Source organism: Cuculus canorus, chromosome 8 (genome assembly GCF_017976375.1).
Source record: "Cuculus canorus isolate bCucCan1 chromosome 8, bCucCan1.pri, whole genome shotgun sequence".
NCBI lineage: Eukaryota > Metazoa > Chordata > Aves > Cuculiformes > Cuculidae > Cuculus > Cuculus canorus.
This window is the reverse complement of record NC_071408.1, coordinates 22,730,736-22,753,371: the sequence shown is the minus strand read 5'-3', so window position 1 is coordinate 22,753,371 and position 22,636 is coordinate 22,730,736. Positions and strand designations below refer to the sequence as shown.

The following is a 22,636-nucleotide window of genomic DNA, read 5'->3' as shown; positions in this document are numbered from 1 at the left end:
TATTTATCCACGTCTGGAGATCGTTTGCATATTATCTCTTGATACAAGACAGAATTATAGGACGAGATAATTAAACACACAAACAAACCAGCTGCAGCAAAACTTATCAATTAATTCTCACACTTCCAAGACTCTGTCCTTTGCAATATTTTACCAGTGAACATGTATTTCTCACATCAAGAACACCTCACAGCGCCTGGAGAGGGGGGATAGAGTTTCACCCCCACACTGCGTCTCAACCTTGTGCTTGTACCAAAGCGTGAGGCTAAAGCTCCCGCTGCGAAGCCGGTGGGAAACGCGGCTCCTTTAAAGGGGGCGGGCTGGGCGGCCGAGGCGCATTCACTTCCAGGTCAAGGGGGTAAAAAACAGGGAGGAGGGAACGAGGATTAAAAAAAAAAAAAAACAACCTAAACCCTGGAGCCGAGTTCCGGGCCTCGGCTCCCTCGGCAGCGGCGCCGCGATGGTGAGTGGAAGGGACCGGGGGGGGGGGGGGGGGGGGAAGGCTTGAACAGGGGAGCGAGGGGCGATCCCCGGGCTGGAACCGTCGTAGGATCGCTGGGTTAGAAAAGTCCTTGGAGATGATCGAGCCCAAGCGCACCTGCCCCCTGCTAACCCAGCCCTGAGCACCTCGCCCACCCGTCCTTGGACACCTCCAGGGATGGGGACCCAGCCCCTGCCTTAGGCAGCTGTGCCAGTGCCCGAGAACCTTTTGGGTGAAGAATTTTTTCTCAGTGTCCAGTCTGAACCTCCCCTGGCGCAGCTTGAGGCCATTCCCCCTTATCCTGTCCCTTGTCACTTGGGAGAAGAGGCCAGCACCCTCCTCGTTGCAGCCTCCTTGCAGGGTGTTGCAGACAACCATGAGGTCTCCCCTCAGGCTCCTTTTCTCCAGCCTAAACACCCCTCCCAGCTCCCTCAGCCGCCTCTCGTTGCGCTCCTTCGGACACGCTCCAGCCCTTCAATGCCCTCCTTGTAGTGTGTATGTGGGGGTCTGTGTCCGTGTTCGCCTGCGCTGCCCCTTCTCTCCTTCTCACATCACCACAACCTCCTTTCAGGAGGCTGTAGAGGGCAATGAGGTCTCCCCTCAGCCTCCTTTTCTCCAGGCTAAACAACAACAGTACCCTCAGCTGCTTCCAGAACCCCTGAGCTCCAGACTCTTCACCAGCTTCGTTCCCCTCTCTGGACATGCTCCAACACCTCAATGTCCTCCTTGTATGGAGGGGACTGAAACTTAACATGGAATTTGAGGTGCAGCTTCACCAGTGCCGAGTACAGAGGCACTATTGCTGCCCTGGTCCTGCTGGCATGCTGAAGCAGGCCAAGAGAAAAGGGTGGTGGAGACCTGGCATGGGGGAGGTTGAAGGTGATGCTCAGGGACAACTGTGAGGGATGGGTCAGGGGAGCTGCCTGCACCTCCTCGGCACCTTTCCCTCTGGGCTTTGCCCAGGGGCTGTGTGGGAACAGCTGTGCCCCATGGGTGCCATGTGCAGCCCTCCACTCTGACAGCACGCAGCCTCCAGAGCTGGTGGTGGAAAGCAGCCCTTCTCTGTTAAAGACAGGTCTCGGAGTGGAATGGATGGGTGCTGTTTAGATCGCTCGTCTGTCGGAGAGATGAGTGTGCATATTTGCTTTCAAAGCACTAGCAGGAGCTTCCTGGGTGATCTAGTCTCATCCCTTGTTATTATAAACCTAATTTCATTCAATCCCCTAATAAAGCGTTTTATTTTCAAAGCAGGTACCTTTTGCACCTGTTGTTCTATTCAGTGGACCAGGGTAGAACTTCATTGTTGGATGTGTTTTAGCTATGTACTAGCATGTAAATTTATTGCAAAGATTCTAATGCATTGTATTTCTATGCACTTTTGTTCCTGTGCTGGCACTGTGTTTCATCTTAATAGCTTTTTTCCTTCTGTAGTTTTTATTCACTGTGCTGTATTTATGTATCACCTCTTGAACTGCTAGGCTAAGAAAAGCTGGTTTTGTTTCCTACTCCTAACATGCTCTTTTGTTTTCCCCAGATCATTCTTGTAGCTGTTGGTGCAGGTATCTCAACCAAATTAGCCCCATGCGATCTCAGAGTCTCTTGAAAATTACATACTACTTTCTGACTGTTGCTTGTTGCTTTTTCTGATACCTTCTTTGTCTACGTCATGTTGTTTTCTTGTGGTTAAGCAACCCGTTCAGGTTCTCCTATCCAGTCATTTCTAATTAATGAACTCATATCTGAAGTTCTTGTTATTAATCCTGAAATACATGGCCTTACTATGTAGTTTTAATGTGGCACTATTTACTTCTAGACCTGGTGATCTCTGTCACCTTTGTATTGCTAGCAACTCTAATCATTATGTTCCCACTTGTTGTGCCAGAATAGTTAATGTTAAATTTCACTTTTGAGCATAGTCCTTCTGTGAGTCTGGTTAATAAATTGTCTTCATCTCTTTCATTCAGTTTAATTTAAGTAGGATAATCGTTGTTTCTTCATAACATGAAACTATTTATTTTTCACTGCCTTTTCTTTATTAGTGCTCAGAAGAATTTTGGTGATGGTTACTTGAGTGGCTCTTTTCTTGATCATTTTAAGAATATTTATTTTAAGAAAGTAAGCAAAGTTCTAGGGCTATAGAGAGATGGAAAACAGTTAGAGACATGGTATGCCCAGCATCAAGGACTAAGGCTCTAAATTACCTCTTATTTTCCTGATAACTTCTGGAGAGAAATAGCTGCCGCTATTTGAAAAATTCTTTAATTTTTACCTCATCTCCTTTGAGACTTCAGAGATAAAAAAGCAGATTGGCCTGGCATACAGAGACCTTACACGTTTGGGAGTTTGTCATACTGAGTCTGCAACCAGGTATAAAAATTGGAAGTACATCATTGAAGTGGCTCTGTTAGAGGTGAAATTGGTCTTTGTCATCCAGTGTTTTACACTGGTTTATTGAGGGGTAAGAAAACCCTAAAAACTCCCTATGGAAAAAAAAAATAATTTGATTTTTAATGGTTGTGACAAACAGAGCCAGAAGGGACTGAATCTCTCAGGCTGGAGTCAGTAGGATCACAATACCCATAGAGATGTTAGTGCGAAGTTAGATGGCAATTACTGATGGAGAACATCAGTTAAACCTGACTCTTCTCTTACTTATTGTCGTATAAGCAGGTGGTTACATGGTGATGCTTCTCCAAAGGAACAGGATTTTGATTTGATACTCATGCTCAGCCTGTTAATTCAGGCATAATGTGGGGTTTCAGACTCTGGCTTATTCCAGTTACTTTAATTTGTCCCCTTTAAGCTCTTGTTTCTTGTTAACTGCATTTTGAGATATATGTTAAATATATTCTAGCAATATTTAAAATTGATTGAAGGAGTTGGAGAGAAATTGTGGATGTTAGTGCTCTTGGTGAGAACCTTTCCAACTGCACTGGTGGGGGAGCTGTGAGCGGACCTGGGTAATGTCATACTGACGTTGATATTGTATGTCAGTCCACTAGAGTCTTGGATTACCATTAGGTGCCAGTGGCCATGCTGTTTGATCCCTTACCCTAGTGGACGCTGCTTTTTTTTGTGCACTTTCGTTATATTAGCACTTATAAGTTATCTTTTTTAAACAATTAAAGTAACTGTTTAAAAGCCCATCTAAATGTAATTGTTCTACTTTTTGTACTATTTCATAAGCTAAGTGGTTTTAGGTGTATCTCATTACTCTTAGGTGTGTTTTAGCTAATGATGATGCTCAAGCTTGCATCATGTAATGCATAATTCTGTGTTTTGAAGCATTTCTATTTATTTTCTAGCCACTGAATTAGTTTGGTAGAACGAAGAAACCGTGAGGTTACATGGAAGTGCCAAGTAATTAATATGGAAATGAAAAAGTCAAATATACATAATAAAAGCTATTCAAATCTTTATTCAATACAAAAAATCCTGCACTGTGATTGACACACATTGCAACCTGGTTAGAGTATTAGAACCAGAGAGTGAAACGAGCTGAAAGCAAATGCCAGGTTTGTTTTCAAGTTGACATTGAAAAACATAGCTAGAGAAAGAAAACTTTTAAATCCTAACCTTCTGAGAGCTTAAATACAACTGAACGCTTTTACTATGAAGTCTTTAACTGGGCAATATTCCTCTTAAGTAAAGAGAAGCTGAGAAAAGGGACGCTGCTAGCTCGCGTAACAAGGTTTATAGACTTGCATTCAGGCTGTTCTATTTCAGTAGCTCACAGTCTGGGGAGTTGTTTTTATGATCTTTGTCAAGGGACTTTGTTAGATAGAAAAACATTTTGCCTATCTGCCCAGGTTGCCCAGAGCCTTCCTTAGGTGTTGCCTTTTGGCAACAAGTTGAAGAAATGTTACAAATGTCTCCTGTAACTGGTGTAAGTGGAGATAATAAAAACGATCCTGTGTTGTTTGCAGTGTAATTGAGCCCTGCTTGTGCATTTTGTTACTTTGTTGTATGATGATGTCCTATATGACTTCTAAAGTGATGACTTTATATGAAAGTTAGAACAACCTTTCCAAATTACAGATTGGCCAGTGAGAGGTACTGGTTGAAAAAATAGTTCTCTGAGTCATATGCTAGTGGCCTATCTGCAAGGCTAAAAATTCTCTTTGGAGGCTGCTCACTGATATGTGTTTTAGCATTTCTGGTAGGAATTATGGAACAGTGCCAGAAGGAATGAGGAGAGTCGGTATTCTGGTTTTGTTATATTTAAATATCAGATTAGAAGTAAAAGATCTAATGGGAGATGAGGATGTGTTTGCTTCAGTGGGAATAATTTTCATATGCATTTGAGTAAGGATTCCGATTTTTTATTTAATTGGCAGCTGTCATAAGTCCTGGGTTTGTGTATTAATTTCAGATTAAAAAGAAAATTTCCCCTTTTGTTTAAAAAAAAAACCCAGCACTGTTTTAAAATACTTGGTCAGTGTTTCCCTTAAAAAGTTCAGGCATCGTTGCACATTATAAAGAAACAAAAGATGTTCACAGTTCCAGATTCTGTCCTTCCTTTTCATATCAGCTTAAGATTGGAGGCAGCCAAAGCTCTTCTTTATTGGTAATGTGAGCAAGTCGCATCACAAAGTAACTCTTGTTTCTTCAACAATAAAAAGTAATAATCAAGCTTTTTTTTTAAAAAAAAAAGCAATAAAAATTAAGGACTTAGCAAAACTGAGTCAAAGGAGTTGGAAGCTGTATGTCAGAAACTGCAGAAAGAGCTTGTACTTTAATAATTTGGAGTTTCTAGTTCCCAAACCTGTACTTAAGCCTTCAGGAGCTATTAAACTGCAGTCTCTCTTTGTTGTCAATACATGACGTATTAAAGATAAGTTCCATTCCATATTTGCCCTAATGTGGTACCTCCCAGTCTTCAAATATATGCACCTTATTTTGGAAGACTTATTTCTCTCATTTTCTTTATATTTCTGCTAGAAAACCTTTTATATATTTCTGTACCTCTGTGATAAGCTTATTAGACAAGTGAAGCTACAGAAGAGGAGTTAAATGAGCCAGGGAGGAAAGGTGCAATTACCCAGAACTTTTAGTATAAAAGGCCAGCTACAGTTTTTCTCTCAAATCAGATATGGCAACAGTTGATGCTGTTATTTTCAAAATTGTCTGGGGGAGTGTGTACCAGTCACTCAGCCTTCTTTTGTGTGGTGCTTGGGATGATTCACAGGGCTGCGAGTCATTCTTTATGTTGATTAATCTGTGTGACTGAAAACAGTAAGCTATTATTAGACATGGAATAAAAAAAGCCTTTGAGATTTTTGTACGTCAATGTACAATCTCAGACTCTCAAGGAAAAGTTCAATTTTATGTTCTGCCTTGTTCTTTGTAGCCAGGGCTCTACTATAGATTATTATCAGGTGCTTAGCATAAAAAGGAGGATGGTAGTATCGATAATCAGAAGGAATACTGTAATAGTTGTTTCTTTATTGCTGAAAAAACATTGGGATTAAAGTAGTTCTTTCTGAGTTTCCATTTTTTGTTTTGAGGCTGTAGGTCCCTTTTAGGTACCAAAAATTGCTCCTAACAGTATATGAAATTTACCTGTATTTCTAGTGTAGGCTGGTAGTAGACTTCTAATATGGGTTGACTTAAATGAAAGATTAAAATAAAGAGTTTAAATCAAGAAGTAAAATTCGGTTTAAAGTCTTCTTTCAGTCTGTCTTGACTGATTAATGCTCAGTAGATTTCATAAATTCAGATGATCTTGTTAGCAATTACTTTTCTTCTTGAGGGGGCTCAAGCACGACAGACCAGACTGGATGTGGTTCTGGGGTTGACTGGAGGAGGAGGCTGCCCATCAGTCTGGCCAGTTGTTTATTGTGTGACCTGAGGGAGATACCTCCTTTTGTAATATTTGCCTGTTCCAATGAGAATCAGACTAACAAAAAAGATAATGATTTGCCTAAAAAGAACATTATAGGGCAACAGAAGATTCAGGGACAGAGAGAATGATTTGACTAAATCTCCTTTGTTTTGTTGTGTTTTGCGTATGACAGGAGGAAGCTTCTCCTTATTCTTTACTTGACATCTGTTTGAATTTCCTGACTGCGAACTTAGAGAAGTTTTGCACAGAAAGGCAAGATGGAACACTATGCTTGCAGGAACCAGGAATGTTTCCTCAAGAAGTGGCTGATCGATTGCTGCAGACAATGGCATTTCATGGTAAAAACATTTTTTTGTGGGTCATCAGTGAAAATACTTTACTGGAATGTGGCGCTGCAGTTCTGGTGTATTTTCTAGTTGAATCTGATGCTGTGGCTGTTAAAACTGTACTCCTTAATCTCTTACCAGAGAATTTCCATTATCTTGGCTTTTTCACAGCCTCAGCTGAATGTTGCATTGCTGTATAGGTAGTTCTGCCTCAAAAGTCCTTTGCTTTGGGTTTATGATTTTAGTTTAATGTTCCTTTAATCGAATGATCGTTACTAGATATTCTTTCTTTCACTTATTAAAAAGAAGATTGGATTCTGCTACTTCTAGCCGCACTCAAATATTTCAATGTCTCCTACGAAGCAATTAATTGAATTTTCTTTACTGTGTGTCCTTGCAGTTAAACTAGGAAATAATCTTGTGATTTTTGTTAATAGTTTCTCATCTCTTTTGGTACTTTCATTGAAGTGGAATTAGTCGCTCCAAATGCGTTTCAAGAGTAGTGTAAACATCTGTGAAAACGTGTTATGGTGTTCTTACACTTTGGTACTGAGATATGTTCTCTGTCAGCACATCTTTGAGGAGAGAAATGCCCTCTCTTTTCCTTGTATTAGGCATGACAAAGAAAAATATTGTGTCAAGAGAGACTTCTTAGCATGAAAAGAGTGAATCTATAGGTTACCCTAGAGAAGAGGCTGGAGACCCATCCCTGGGTGTCCTGGAGGTTTTCATTTGACAGGAGACATGACAGAAAATTTTCAAATCAAGTGTCCTATCCTATAGGTGCAGATTTGATTGGATCTTATTGTGCAAATTCTGGTGCTCTAGTTTCCACTCTAGAGTGAAACTACATGTTCTGCCTACTCCTTTTGTGTGAATGCTTGTGCAACCATACCGTTCTCGTATGGCTTTCTATAAAGCATTAATCCTTCTGTGGATGAGGTAGAAATAAGAAATCTCGGTGTTCTCAATGCATTTTGGATAAATTTGGATAATCCTATGCATTTTGGATAATCCTGTGTATTATTTCAGTTAGGATGTTGCCTTATGCTGCAAGAAAAGGCTGCTTATGCAGTCTTCTTGTTACAGAACAAAAAGATAATAATCTCAAACAAGACTTGCATTGCCTTTTTTCATTGCTGCTTTTTCTTCTTTCCTTGTCCTCTTCTTTCTACTCTTTGAACCACTTTAAGTTTCTTTCTCACATTCAGCTTGTTTCTGAGCAACACTCCTACCTTCTTTATGAGCATATGTAGAAGAACTTAAATAGCTTAGTGTATTGATCTTAATTTTTTATTCAGCTATGTTATTCAGCTGAGTTAAAGCAAGATGAGAACTGGTCATTGCTTGATTGCTGACACTGTCTTGAGGTTAATGGAACAGTGACCAGGAAAGAATAACTTTCAGAAATTTTGAAATTTTGCTTTTGGCACATTTCTTGTGGTTCAGTGAGAAAATCCAGAACATGCAGGCAGCAGCTTGAGTGGCTTTGGATCATATCCACATTTTATTTATTGCATGATATGTATTCTGAAACAAACAGGTACTGTGTATATGCTACATCTTAATTTATCTGTCCTATTCTTAAACCTAGAACTTTCCAAAAAGTGAGACTGTAATCTTCAAGGTGGAATTTCAAATATAAAATTTTGGGATTGTGGCATAATAATCTAAGACAAACTACTTTGCAACTAATTTTCTTTGTTAACGCTTTGTACCCTATGGGTTCTTAAAATAAAAGTGGTATTCTGTAACACTGGAGCCAAACACTAATGCTGTTTTCCAACAGGGCTTCTGAATGATGGAACTGTGGGCATCTTCCGAGGCAACCAGATGCGTTTGAAACGAGCTTGTATCCGGAAAGCGAAAATCTCTGCTGTGGCTTTTCGGAAAGCATTCTGCCATCACAAGCTGGTAGAACTTGATGCTACTGGGGTGAATGCAGATATAACAATCACAGACATTATAAGTGGACTTGGCAGCAATAAATGGATCCAGCAAAATCTGCAATGCATTGTGCTGAACTCACTAACTCTTTCTTTGGAAGACCCATATGAGAGGTGCTTCAGTCAGCTTTCTGGGCTTCGTGCATTGAGTATTACCAATGTTCTGTTCTACAATGAGGACTTGGCAGATGTTGCTTCACTTCCTAGATTAGAAAGTCTGGATATATCGAACACCACTGTCACTGACATAACTGCACTCCTCACCTGCAAAGACCGACTCAAGTCTTTGACCATGCACCACCTGAAATGCTTGAAAATGACCACAACCCAGATTTTGGATGTTATAAGAGAACTGAAATACCTGAATCACCTTGATATTTCAGATGACAAACAGTTCACGTCAGACATAGCACTTCGTTTACTGGAACAGAAAGATATCTTGCCTAACCTTGTGTCTTTGGACATTTCTGGAAGAAAACATGTTACGGATAAAGCTGTAGAAGCGTTTATTCAGCAACGACCCACAATGCAGTTTGTAGGACTGCTAGCTACTGATGCCGGCTACTCAGAATTCCTGACAGGAGACGGAAACCTAAAGGTTAAGTGGGGGAATTATTTTTACTGACAAATCACAATGTGCAGGACAAATAGAACTAATCATTCGTTTGTAATAAATGTATGTGGGTCTTCCAGAAGGAGGCTGTGAGTTCTTTTTTTTAACTGTTAATTGTAATTAATTACTTTATATCAAATTCCTACTTAATTCTGGCACAGAAACTGCTAGATTTGCATAATGCTGTTGTAAGAAACATCTATTTTATGTGCCTTTTCAGTGAGCTTTAGATCCTGATTTAACATGTCATATCTAAGAGCTGAACTTTGTCTAGCCTGAAGTCATTTACTGGAATAATATTGTCTGGTTTCCTGCACAGTATCCAGCATAAGACAGCAATATGAAAGAGGTGGAGGTACAATTTGCGTAAGCTTTGAGTAGTTCATTATTAACACAGCAGATAAAATAAAACTTAATAACTGAGCTGCTTTTGTATTCCATCACCACTTCTGTTTGTTATTGCAAATCCACCTTGAAAGGTGGTCTGGTGGTGAACATGTGAGAAGGAATTACTTAGGATGAAAAACCTTCTCCTCTTGAACAAATCCTAGATGACTTAGCCCCTTAGGATGAGATGATCTTTGCTGTTTATCTTGTAGTGCCAGGCAACAAGATGCTGTCCCCCTGTTTCATAGAATATGCATGCGCTTACTGGGCCATTAGCCTCTCCTGTCCCTGCTATGAAGGGATCGGAGTTACAGAAGAAAAGATTTTAGGCATGTCGGTGGTATATAATCTTTGACTCTGAGTTTTTTGTTTTCTACTGTGGCATGAGGATGATGGAAACTGCTGAGGGTAATAAGGAAGAAATTGCGTAATGTGTCCAGAGTTTAGTTTTTCTCCTGTAGAAGTTGAATTTTGCACTTCAGTTTTAAAATTCAGAATGCTCTTGTTATAAGCAAGTGAGGTAACACATCTACACAATTTGATTTTATTTTCCTGCAACTTTTTGTAGTTGTTAATGGCCGAGCCTTTTGAGTATTTAGTTGTCACAGTTGGTAGCAATGTGTATGAATGTTGAAATGTGTTGTTGGAAAAAGCTGGTTCCATTTTGGCGTGATTGGTATACTGCATCTCATGTGTGGAATAAAATAATTTAATATAATCTTTGCTGTTTAGAATACATGCTTCATATAAGTGTGCTGTGCAAGGGCAGGAAGAAGGAAGCTTCTAGTAATGTGAAAATTCTGATGGACTTCTAGTAACATAGTTAGCAAAAAGCAGTTTGCATTTCTTTCTTTTTTGGGGCACCTTTTGTTGGTTACGTAGTGCTACATCTACTTAGTGGATTCATACAGGTCTGCCTGAAGACATGACCGAAGCCTAATTTTGGCTTATAACATGGAATCTTCTTTATGAACAATGTCTGGAGATTATGTAGTTCTGGATTAGTATGGCTGGATAAAGTAATTTGCTCACTGAAGGATTTGGCTAAAAATATCACCATCTTTGAAGCTGCAGTTTTGCACTTCTTGAGAATAAAATTTTTAAAGTAAAATGGTGACATCAGGAACTAAAGTTTATTTCTCTGTTTGTAGGTGTCAGGAGAAGCAAATGAAACTCAGATTTCTGAAGCACTGAAGCGTTACAGTGAACGGGCCTTCTTTGTGCGAGAAGCACTCTTTCATTTATTCAGCCTCACACATGTAATGGAAAAAACAAAGCCAGAAATTTTAAAGGTAAAACAATACAGTTTTGATGACTGTAATGCATTGTTCCTTAACCTAAGCCCATCCCCAAAACGCTAGTATAAGCTTCTACATTTTTTAGTTTTAATTTTTAAGATTGAAATTGTAATGTTAGGTAAAAAATAACTGCTGTTTAAACACTTGTGATGTTTAAGATGCCCTGTAGCATTTTAAGTTAGGTAAAATTGATCTGGACTAACGTATAGTATCTGAATTTAGCAGCATCTAAAATATTTTTTCATGTCATTTTGAATACGATATGAAGTTTTTTTCAGATGCTGAATTCTGTCATTCAGTCATATCTGTACTGGGCCAAATCAAAGGTCTGCCTGGTCTTATTCTCCAGATGCAACAATTCCTTTTGCTGATTTTTACAAAACAGTGATAAGGAAGGCATTCAGTGATATTTCTCTCCATTGTCCCCTTCTAGTACCATAGCAAGTGAATAAATACCATTAGTGTTCTATATTGGGCTCCAACTTGGAAAAACCTATAAACTTCCATAGAAATCCATTCTGGGCATTGGCTTTCCACATCTAGAACATCAGAGATGATTTAATATTTACTGTGATCATAAACAGAGGCATCAGCAGGACATGATTTTTGTTTTTCCTGTGCTCTTCAAAGCTGAACAATTGACGTTGATTTTGTTGGCTTCAGTATCAAAAAGTCTTTGGCCATCAATAATCAACAAGAAAAATATTTTCTTAGGTGGGATTCACAATCAATGTACATAGCCAAAAACATGATTTGAGAAGAAGCTGTGAAAAATATATCCTGACCTAGCAGCTTAGGATGTGATCTGAAATGGCTAATCACCAATCAATAAGCCACTACATCATTACTGTTACACTGCAGGAACTCTGTCCTATCTCATCATCTCTGAAAGCATTTGGTGATTTTTTATTCCAGTGTGTAGAGCAAACCTTGAATCTTTCTAGGAATCTCTTGCATTCCGTGCAGCATCTCCTTTGACAGGCTACCACAACCAGTGCAAAAGGACTAGAATAAATAGATGTTGTCAGGTTTGAATCACTGAGCAGAAGGAAATGTTCTTCCTGAGAATAAAAATCACACCAGATGGATTTTTCACTTAAGTAACAGGGAGGCAGAAATTGGGTGCTATGAGTCATTGTTGTGGCCTCAAGCAGTGGTGGATTGCTCTTGGTGTGTTTGCATAAACATGTAAGTAACTAACATGGGCAAAACTCTTGCGTTTCAGCTTGTGGTTATTGGAATGAGAAATCACCCCTTGAACTTGCCTGTGCAGCTGGCAGCAAGTGCGTGTGTCTTCAATCTAACGAAGCAAGATTTAGCAGTAGGCATGCCTGTGCGACTTCTGGCTGATGTCACTCACTTGCTCCTGAAGGCCATGGAACACTTCCCAAATCATCAACAGGTAAAAGATGAAATTTCTGTATTTTCTGAAGGTTACTCAACAACTTGTGACCTCCAGAGCAGCTGTAAGCAAGTACTCATGCAGATGTGCTCATGCAGGATTTAAGTAAATGCTGTTTCCTTTGTGCCTTATAGGACTATAGTTAGTAGAACTAACCATAACTATAAATACTAATGCTAGTAGTATGAGGGTTTCCATAATGTGGCTTCTTGAAAAGACTTCCATGAAATCAAACTAAACTCATGAATGAAGCAGAGAATAGTGTTGTGTGTCAGTTGTAGTTAGAGGTAGTTTTGCTGAGAAGAGTGGCAAACATCCCACCCCCCAACCACAACAGAAGAAAGATAGAAATGAGAGATGATGATGTTTTATCCTTGGAAAAAGGATAAAAAGGATGGAACCGTTATCCAGGCAGGGTTAAGTAGAAATGCACAGTGGTTATATTGTCCTGTCTTTAACCTCTTCTGACAAACTTTGGATATGCAAATACAAATTATTTCCTTATGATTATTCAAAGATTTGTTCTTGATAAGAATGACTGATGCATTGAAGGAACTCTTTCTTCAAAGAGTCAGTGTGGAAATCCTCTGACTATAATTGCTGAGCATACTTCTGAATGATCAGTACTGTGGCTGGAGTTGTTCGGGTTTCATCATTGATCAAGTTACAGATAACATTGATAATATAGCCTGTGGTATTGCTGGCCTTTGGAAAAGTCTCATCTACTTGGTGAGTGCTTCAGTGCCGCAGTGTGATCTGGGCAAGTGTTGCTGTTGAAAAGATTAAATAATAGGAGGTAAATGAGCCCTGATTTGGTATCCATTCCATTCATATCTATGGTTATAGCTACAATTCTAGATCTATATCCTGTCGAGTGTTTTGGTCTGTTTCTGAAGGTTTTTTAATTTAATTTTTCGATGTTCACATTCAACTTTTGTGGGCTTTAAGTGTTCAGCTGGCTCCTCTCCTACTCTATTTGGGTTATAAGTTTAAAGAAAACTGGTGTTTGATTTGTTTTGGTAGCATGGTAATTTAAATACAAGAGGGTAAGATTTGTCTAGCTGTATGGCTGTCATACCACTTACTGTCTTTATTGATATGCTTGCCTGTCTTCTAATTTGTTATTGGACTAATTTGAACGGGAGATCTTGAGCAAGCATGTCCATTAATATCTCAGAGATTAATTAGCAATAAAACTTCGGTGTTATAAATCAAACCTTTGGCTTATTGTTTAGTGAAAGATTAAAAATCAAAGCCAAAAGCCAAAGAGTGTTGTGGTACCATTTCAGTGAATAGGGTATTTTACCCACAGTGAAAGTATTAATTTTTCTCTAAAGTTCTTTTTTCTTTCTCAAGCTGACCTTTTTCTTGTTGCAATAATTTTCAGTACAGCCCATGGATATGTGTAGTGATTCATAGAGGGAAAATGTTCTAAAATGCAGATTTAGGCTAGACATAAGGAGTAACTTCTTCACAATGGGAGTGGTGAGGCACTGGAGCAGGTTGTCCAGGGAAGCTGTGGCTGCCCCATCCCTGGAGGTGTCCACAAGGCCAGGTTGGATGAGGCCTTGGACAGCCTGATCTAGTGGGACGTGATCCTGCCCACGGCAGGAGGGGGTTGGAACTAGATGATCTTCAAGGTCCCTTCCTACCCAAACTATTCTATGGCTCTATTCTGTGATTCTATGTATGTGTCTGAAGTAATTATTTTTCATTTCTCGTAGCTGCAAAAGAATTGTCTTCTTTCACTGTGCAGTGACAGAATCCTTCAGGATGTTCCATTTAACAGGTAAGTTTTAGATGTCATTTAAAATGAGTTGCAGCCTTGCAGAATATTTTTTATATTGTCCGTTTAGTATTGAAATGTGTTTATGATTAGTTGGTCTCTGGAAAATCATGGCTACCCTAGAGACTTGATGATCCTTCAGAAGGTTTGTTCCTTATGTCGTTTTTACTCAATTTAAGTTGTTGCAGTGTGCTGGATTTGTCTGGCCTACAGTATTTTGGGCCTGTAATTCACAACTGAGTGTAGGTCTGAAAAAAATTCTCTAGTGTACAGGTATTTTTTATTTCACCTGTATGTCTCTATCACTGATTGCATGTAAGGGAAGCAGGATTTCTCTAGGGAACTGTGGGATTGCTTTTTGCAGAGATTTTTCTACTTAAATGCTTTGCCTAAATATTTTGAAGCATGTTGTTTTGATGCTTCAGAAGATTGTGCCAAATCTTTCTTCCTTCTTTGGAAGCAATTCCTGTGCAGTTTGATGTATAATTTGGAGAGCCTAAGCAAACAGCTTGAAGCTGACTGACACTTGTGCAATACCTGCACTTTCACTGTATATTTCTGCCTTTTTGATAAAAAGCATGCTTCTCCCAGTTTCTTTTGTCTTGCATGCATTTCTATCTGACGTGTCATCTTTGTACATCTTTCTTTTGCTAAGACTTAAGAGAATTCTGAAGACTGAATTTATTTTTAACTTCCAGATTTGAAGCAGCCAAACTTGTTATGCAGTGGCTGTGTAATCATGAAGATCAAAACATGCAAAGGATGGCTGTAGCCATAATTTCCATTCTTGCTGCAAAGGTATGAAACTTAAGCTTTGAGTTGATGGGATATTGTTTCCAAAGTCTAGAAAATTATTGATGTGTTGTGGTTTTGTTTACAGCTTTCAACAGAGCAAACAGCTCAACTTGGTGCAGAGCTCTTCATTGTTAGGGTAAGTCAGATACTTCCCTGACAGTCAAAAATACCATCCTCTCCAGCTATTTATGCTAACAGTATTCCTAAAGATAGAAGATAAACATCAGTAGACAGAATGCTAAACATGTCAACCTGTGTTCATTTGAAGGTTCTTTAGGACAGAAAAGCTTAGAGAAGTTGTTAAAGATGTATATATTGGAGATGGTGGCAATGAGACACGTTACCATAGACAAAAAGAAGCAAAGTGGAAAAACTTAACACAATTAATGAAGTAAAATAGCAAGACATGTCTTATATGAAATCAATTGTATAAGACAAAAACTGCTCAAAGAGACAGTATTTGAAGTAAATGATTAGTGCGGTCAGTGTTCACATGGCGTCCAGAGTTCTGTGGATGGCTTTGTGCTGTCTGTAATAGTACTAGGTATGAAATTACAGTGAACACAAAGGAATTCCTCTAGCAGGCAACTGTGTTAAAGGGAAGGAAAAAGGTTTAATATCTGTTTTATTTTGTATAGTTTAACCTAAATCATGTAGATTTTTACTCTGCATATAAATAGTAGCTATGCATTACCCTAGTTGGCACAGAAAGAAGCAGAGGAGCTAATAAATTATTGATAAGCAATCATAAATGGGATTTTTTGATTGTTGTTTTTCCAGCAACTTCTACAAATAGTTAAACAGAAAACAAATCAGAATCTTGTAGATACCACCCTCAAGTTCACATTGAGTGCACTTTGGAACCTCACTGATGAATCTCCAACGACGTGTCGGCACTTCATTGAAAATCAAGGATTGGAGCTTTTCATGAGAGTCTTGGAGGTGAGAAGTGCAGTTTTGATGGTGGATTATCAACATGGGTTTATAATTAACATTGTTTCAATAATAAGCATAAATGGTTACCTATAGTTTGTTTCTTTTTTTCCACAGTCTTTTCCATCTGAATCATCCATCCAACAGAAAGTTCTTGGACTTCTGGTAAGGTGAACGAAAAAAACAACATAGAAAAACCTGAAATATATACCTTTTTTTTTAATGAATTATTTTTTTTACCCCATGTTAATCTTAAAACTTTTCTAATATTTTTATATTCTTCTTTAATATTTATAGTGTGCCTTATTCACAACTGACATTGTTTTGGACTGTTTCACCAGTTTTCTAAACCCACTAGCTATATTGAAATTGATTTGTTATAGCAAACAAAAAGAGCTTTTAAGAAAGACTCATTTGAAGCTTCATTCACTGCACTAAATGCAAAAAGTACATTGAAAATCAATGGCATTCAGAATTGTGCACTGCTAAAGTTTACTGAAATTCAATGTGTTTGAGAAAGTTAAAACTAGCCTTTAATTTAGTGTAATCTGCACGCTAATGTCCTGAAGTTACTTATGAGAAAACCTCTTTGGTTTTGAGGCCAATTCCTGCATTAGACTAGAAAAGTTTTCAAAAGTAAAAGTAGTATTTGGGCATCTAGTGGTCACCTGGATGCATGAAAATCTCATCCTGGTGTATATATGGGTTTACTTACAGAACATAGTTTGTTTATAAGTTTATCTTCCTCATATTGTATTCTTTCTGTTGATATTTTCTCTTTTCTTTCCCCTCCTCCAGAATAACATAGCTGAAGTTAAAGAACTTCATTCTGAATTAATGTGGAAGGACTTTATAGACCACATCAGTAAATTGTTGCACAGTGTGGAGGTGGAAGTTAGCTACTTTGCAGCAGGGATTATTGCTCATTTGATATCTCGAGGAGAGCAGGCCTGGACATTAAGTCGCAGCCAGAGGACTTCTCTTCTTGAACAGCTGGTACAGAAATGATGGTGAATTTTATTATACTCTCTTATATTTTTTCAATGTTTGTATTTAACAGTGAGTGTTCTTGGTTCTATATTTTACAGCATTCTGCCATTTTGAATTGGCCAACCCCAGAATGTGAGATGGTGGCTTACAGGTAAGTATTGTCTTTATTTAGAGTTTAGAAAAGAAACTGAACTAGATTTAAAACTTGCTCACTAAGCAGAGGGTGCTGTTAGCCAAGACGTGGTTTTGTCCAGTGGAAAAACACCTATTGACTTAAATATCCAGAATGTTACTCTTTCCTTTGTGACCAAAGAAAGTTAGGAAATTCTGAAGAAGAAAAATGTAATGTTGGTCTGTCTGCCTTTCTAGTTTAGCCTTGCATGGCTAAAAGACTTAAGCGCAAAGATTAACTAGTAAGGTTGTATTGACTAGCACTATGTTAGCACTCTGTCCTAAGTAAAGAAACTTGAGGACAAAAAATACAATTAGATAATTACTGCCCATCTAATCCTTATTTCCACTGGTTTTAGTCCTGTTTTTAAGGAGTACCGTACCAAATGCTATCATTAAAGCAGACCACATAGCCACTATATATGATTTTTGCTAGTAATTGTCTTAAACGTTAAAAGGCTCACCTGCTGCATCTAAAATTCTAGTTTAAGTGTCTCCCCTAGTTAAACCTGTAGCTAAACAATTGGACGACACGGTGACCTCTGAAGTAGTAATACCTAGTAGTAAAGCACATTGCTGATCCTCTTTTTTTTTTTTTTTTTTAATAGGTCTTTCAATCCGTTTTTTCCTCTGCTTGGCTGTTTTATGACACCTGGTGTCCAGTTATGGGCAGTGTGGGCCATGCAGCATGTCTGCAGCAAAAATCGTATGTATTAAAAAAAATATTACCCTTTTAAAGTTCTTGTTTCTTATATTATTCACTAGTATGAAGTGGGAAAAATAAGTGTTCCTAGGGTAGTTGCTCCTAATCCTCTGTAGAAGCTACATTGAGGCTTTGACTACATGGGACTGGAGAAGAGAGTAATAAAAGGTCTTTGTATCTTTTTTACTTACTGGAATGTTACTGTTAAATGTCCAATTTTAATTCCAAACTGTGGTTATGTGTTAAGATTAACTACAGTTTTGTCCTCCACGGATATTTTTACTCAGAAATGTAAATATTAATAACGGGCAACACATTTATTTTAAATTAAGAACCATGACTGTAGCAGGTAGCTATCTTTTACCATCAGAACAGAAGTTTCAGGTAATCCTCATCTCTAATCGCCTTTTTGCAATAACTTACTGTGACATGAAGGTCAGTTCTTTTAATCAGTCTTTCCTATTGGCAAAATGAGAACACCAACATCTTGTTTGTAAAATGATTTGAGAGCATGTGATGAAATGCATGAGTGTTGGGAAAGGAAATAAATCCCCTGAGCATACCTAAATGTAAGACAAAACTGAAGGACAAACTTTCCTGGCTATTAATACTTCTGTTTTTACGTAAATTTGTATGATGAGAATGTGTGTATTTTCATTAGCTTCTACCAGATATAAAAGTATGTAAAGTATTTTCTATGCTAGTGTTTTTAATCTTATTGATGACAGTATATCTATTCTTGTTCATCCCTGTCCTATAAATCCCTCTTCAGCAAAAAGACATGTATTTGGGACCAAACAATGTGGCATGATATATAATTGCACGTAAAGTACTGGTTTTTTGCCCTTTATAACTGTAACGGCACCGTTATCAGTGTACACTGTCCAGAGATCTGTGGAGACTTTTCCCATATTGAAGTAGGACTGTTCTGACAAAGTTGTTTTGCTGGTCAGACTCTGGATAACATGTTTTGATTAAAACACTGTAATTCTGCGCTAATAAAATTAAAGGCAAGCTTTCTGCCCTTCTTTGTGCCTTGCCCATGTTAACTTAGTATGGCCCTATTTGCTCTAGTTATTTTTAGCATTTATTTTGTGCTTCATTAGCCTCTGAGCTTTCAACATGCCACAGAGGTTCGTTCTGACAGTGAGTAACTGCTCTGTAAAATGGAGAGGCTGGAAATACTCCTGGTTTGAGATCAAGACAGTATTTCTGAAGTTTAATTCTGATTCTAGCTGGTGCCAGAAGCTTCTGGACAAAGTTGCAGAGAAACCAAATGTTTGGTAGCAAATATTATAACCCACTCTAAGGGAAAACATGTTTAATTCTGACATGTTTGGGGGGAAAATCTTGAACTTTTGGTGCTTGGCACCAAGAAGGCTTTTTGCCCTTGAGAGGACATGCATTTTATTTTGATCTCCACTTCTAGATGAGGGTGAAAAGTAGCCTGGAATTAATGGGATTGATTTTTCTTGTTTATTTTTTTCCCCCTCTTTTGCTGTTTCTCTATACCATACCCACATCAATGAGCTAACTTAACTAAAATATTAGTAGCACTGCAGTGTGATCCCTAGTGAAATGCTTAATGTCAGCATTTAAATAGCTCTGGTGTTGCTTCACTGAGATGAATAGTGAAATGGGGCACATCTGAGGTAATGCACTGTGGATTGCATTACTGTCACCCAGACCTTTTAATAACAACTTCTGCAGCTTGCCTGTTACATTAAGCACATGGCTCTCTTTATAGCTGGTCCCTGCACCTAAGAACACTGGAGATGATGTAAATGTGCTTCCAGCTTTTAAAAATCAATAATGAAAGTGGAAAGAGAAGTATAATTTTATCCCTGAAAAGGCATTCATAGCAACTTATAACTAGTTAAAGGCCATCATCAGTAGTGTTTGGCAAACTGTTTTTGAAGGAACTAGTTGCTATTCACTCTACTGTACAATTGATGTGGTATAGCTGATGCCATTTTTTGGTATCTGTTCTGTACTGAGTTTTTTTGGTAAAGGTGATACTTTTATCTGGATACTCATAGTACTTCTGATTCCTGTTTCTTGAAATGTATATATGTTCACTTAAAATGCCCATAGAGGAGGTGGGGGCAAAAGGAGAATGCTATGCATATTACATGGCACTTTCCAGTCAGCTAAGATAGATATGGAAACAGACCCGATTACAATCAGAGTCCTGTCCAAACAGTTCTGTTGTTTTGTAGTCACTTGTTAAAGTACAAATGTACTTCTGAAGACACTTCAGGGAATGTCCTAAATGCTGCCTGATCTAGGAGACAGAAGTGGGTTTGAATTGATGTTTACAGTATCAGCTACATTTACTCTAGATACTCTTCTAATTCCCTTTTTATTCTTATTACAGCTGCCAGATACTGCAGCATGTTAATTGAAGAAGGTGGTTTACAGCACTTATACAACATCAAGGAGAACGTCCAGACTGATCCACATGTCCAAAGGATTGCTATTGCCATCCTAGATAGTTTGGAAAAACACATTATGCGTCATGGGAGACCACCACCGTGTAGGAAACAGCAACAAAACAAACCGAACTGAAAGCTGCAGGTATAGGAGTGTAGTGTTGTCTTTGTAATAATCCTTTCTGATGTGTGTGTAGTTGGAGTAACTTGTAATATAGTGGTCACCATTAAAGTTATTTGCCGATAATGTGGTACCCAGAACCATGTATGGTAACCTTTCGTTAATGTCAACTTTAATGGTAACTGCATATGCAACTTGTAAAGGGTCACTGCTTGAGCTGGTCATACTTGTAGGATTCCTGCTGCCTGTGAAGAGGTGGGACTTGTACAGGTCAATATGCACATCTGAAAAGAAGACTTCTAGGAATATCTTGTTTTCTGACTTCTGAGAGAGAAAGTTATTTCACCCCTATGATTGCTGTTCATAACACTGTTTACCAGTTTGATGTTTGAATAAAACTGTGTGTGGTTGTGAGATTCAACACTTTCATGGATTAAGACAAAAGTATTAGGTTGGTGCAAAAATAATTGCTGCTTTTAACCATAAGCTTTAAAGTAGTCTGTCTTAGCTTAAAATAAAATGTATTAATGGGAATAAGAATGGTTAGAATCTATGCATTCTTGCTAACAAGAAACAAGTCTGTCTATTCCAGCAGTATAGAATTCTGGAGCCCTGGAACTGGTGAATTTTTCAAAGGTGTTTTAAGCAGCTGCATGTCAAGCATCTCCTGTAGAAAGTCATTGAGATGCTTGAAAATGTGGTAATCGGTGGGAGAGAGGTCTGGTGAGTAAGCTGGGTGAGATGGAGTTTCATAGCCCAGTTCGCTCAGCTTCTGCAGAGTCTTTTGTGAGATGTGCAGTCAGGTGTTGTCAAGGAGAAGAATTGGTTGTTTTTGATTGACCGATATTGGACATAAACATTGAATTCTTGGTACATTTTGTTGATTTCCTGGCAATACTTCTCTTCTGTGAAGGTGTTGCCGGTATTCAAGAAGTTGTAGAGGATTATTTCACTTTCCAGCTACCAGTGACTATAACTTTTATTTTGATGCAGCTTGCGTTTGGGGAAGTGTTTTGGTGCTTCATCTCAGTCCAGCCACTGCATGGAATGCCATTGGTTGTTGTATAGAATCCATTTTTTGTCAGATGCCACGATGCAATCAAGAAATTAATGACTTTTATTTTGCAAAAGAACTGCAGAGCAAACTTCATAATGGTGATTTTTTTGGTTTTCGTTCAGTTCATGTGGTACCCATTTGTGGAGCTTTTTTGATTTTTCCAGTTTGGTGCAAATGTCAACTGTTGAATGGTCAGCATTTAGTTCTTCTGCAACCTCTAGAGTCGGTTTGCATGGCTCTGCTTCAATAATGGTTCTCAACTTGTTGTTGTCTTTCGCAGAAGGACATATGCAACCCTCCTCATCTTCAAGGCTCTCATTTTGCTTCTGAAATTTTTGGAACCAATGTTGAGCTGTACATTTGATGGTCTCCTGGCCAAATGCTTGGTTGCTGTTGCTCGCAATTTCACTGCTTTATGTCCCCTTTTAAACTCGTACTATGCAATCACTCAAATTTGGTTTTTTCCATCTTTAATTTGACAGAGTAATATAAAAAAAAAAAAATTGAAACCAAACCTGTTAGCATAAACAAGTAGAGTGAATTTCATGCTTTAAAATGATACCTACATGAACACAGTTAAACGAAAGTTTAATGCAAAACAAGCATCACTGTTTACAATGACAAAAAGGGCAATTATTTTTGCACCAACCTACTACGTGCGTGCAGGTTACAATGAGACTTGTAACTAAGGCGACCAAAAGTCCATAGTCTCGTAATCCTTCTAAATGCAATTAGGGTCTTCAGCTTCCTTTTCCTTTTGCCTGCAAGCCATGTTCTTCTGCTTTCCTTACTGCTAGAACAATGCCTTTTTGCAGTTCAGCTTTCCTGAGCCCTCCCTGTTCTTAGTAAGGTGGGGATCAGCATTGCATCAGGGAAAGTGGAAGCCTGCTAAAGCAATAGAAACAGGATTAAAAGGAGACACAATACTAAAAGGGTGAACTAAGCTTGAAATTTAAACTTGATAACAAGAAGGGGTTTTTATTGTTGTTTGACTGCTTTTGTTTGTGTGTGATATTTTTCTTTTGTCTTACTGATAGGGAGAGGAGAAAGATCATTAGAGCCAAATACTGACTTGTCTTCATCATGAAGAGGATTGCATGTCTTGACAGGAGGCCCAGGGTATTTGGTCACCTTATTTATAAGAAACTAATGACTGCTCCATTGTTTTCTGTAAATATTCTCTCAGTATTGTGCAGTGAATTGTATTTACAAATCATCACAGTGAAAAATATCACCCAGTGTTCTATGTAAGCCCTGTGTCAGTTGCATTGTTCTGTGGAGTGTGGAATTTTACATCAAAGATGCTAATTGTAACAGCTTATTTCCCTCTTGGTTACCTATGGGTTTCAA

The 22,636-nt window shown here is 38.5% G+C and overlaps 1 protein-coding gene across 2 annotated transcripts; it reads left to right on the top strand.

The window, feature by feature from the left end:
- The first annotated feature begins 316 nt into the window (after positions 1–316).
- Positions 317–22,636, top strand: LOC104060186 (protein zyg-11 homolog B). 2 transcript variants are annotated; one of them, XM_054073391.1, is made up of 15 exons: positions 317–463; positions 6,499–6,664; positions 8,442–9,196; positions 10,750–10,890; positions 12,122–12,298; positions 14,023–14,087; positions 14,783–14,882; positions 14,965–15,015; positions 15,660–15,821; positions 15,930–15,977; positions 16,611–16,808; positions 16,901–16,953; positions 17,582–17,679; positions 20,054–20,253; positions 22,324–22,636. In XM_054073391.1, the coding sequence occupies exons 1-14, from the start codon at positions 461–463 to the stop codon at positions 20,242–20,244; spliced, it is 2,208 nt and encodes a 735-aa protein (XP_053929366.1). In that variant the 5' UTR covers positions 317–460; the 3' UTR covers positions 20,245–20,253; positions 22,324–22,636. The 2 variants fall into 2 exon arrangements, with proteins under 2 accessions (XP_053929366.1, XP_009560246.2); XM_009561951.2 differs by lacking the exon at positions 22,324–22,636 and having other exon boundaries at positions 20,054–20,262.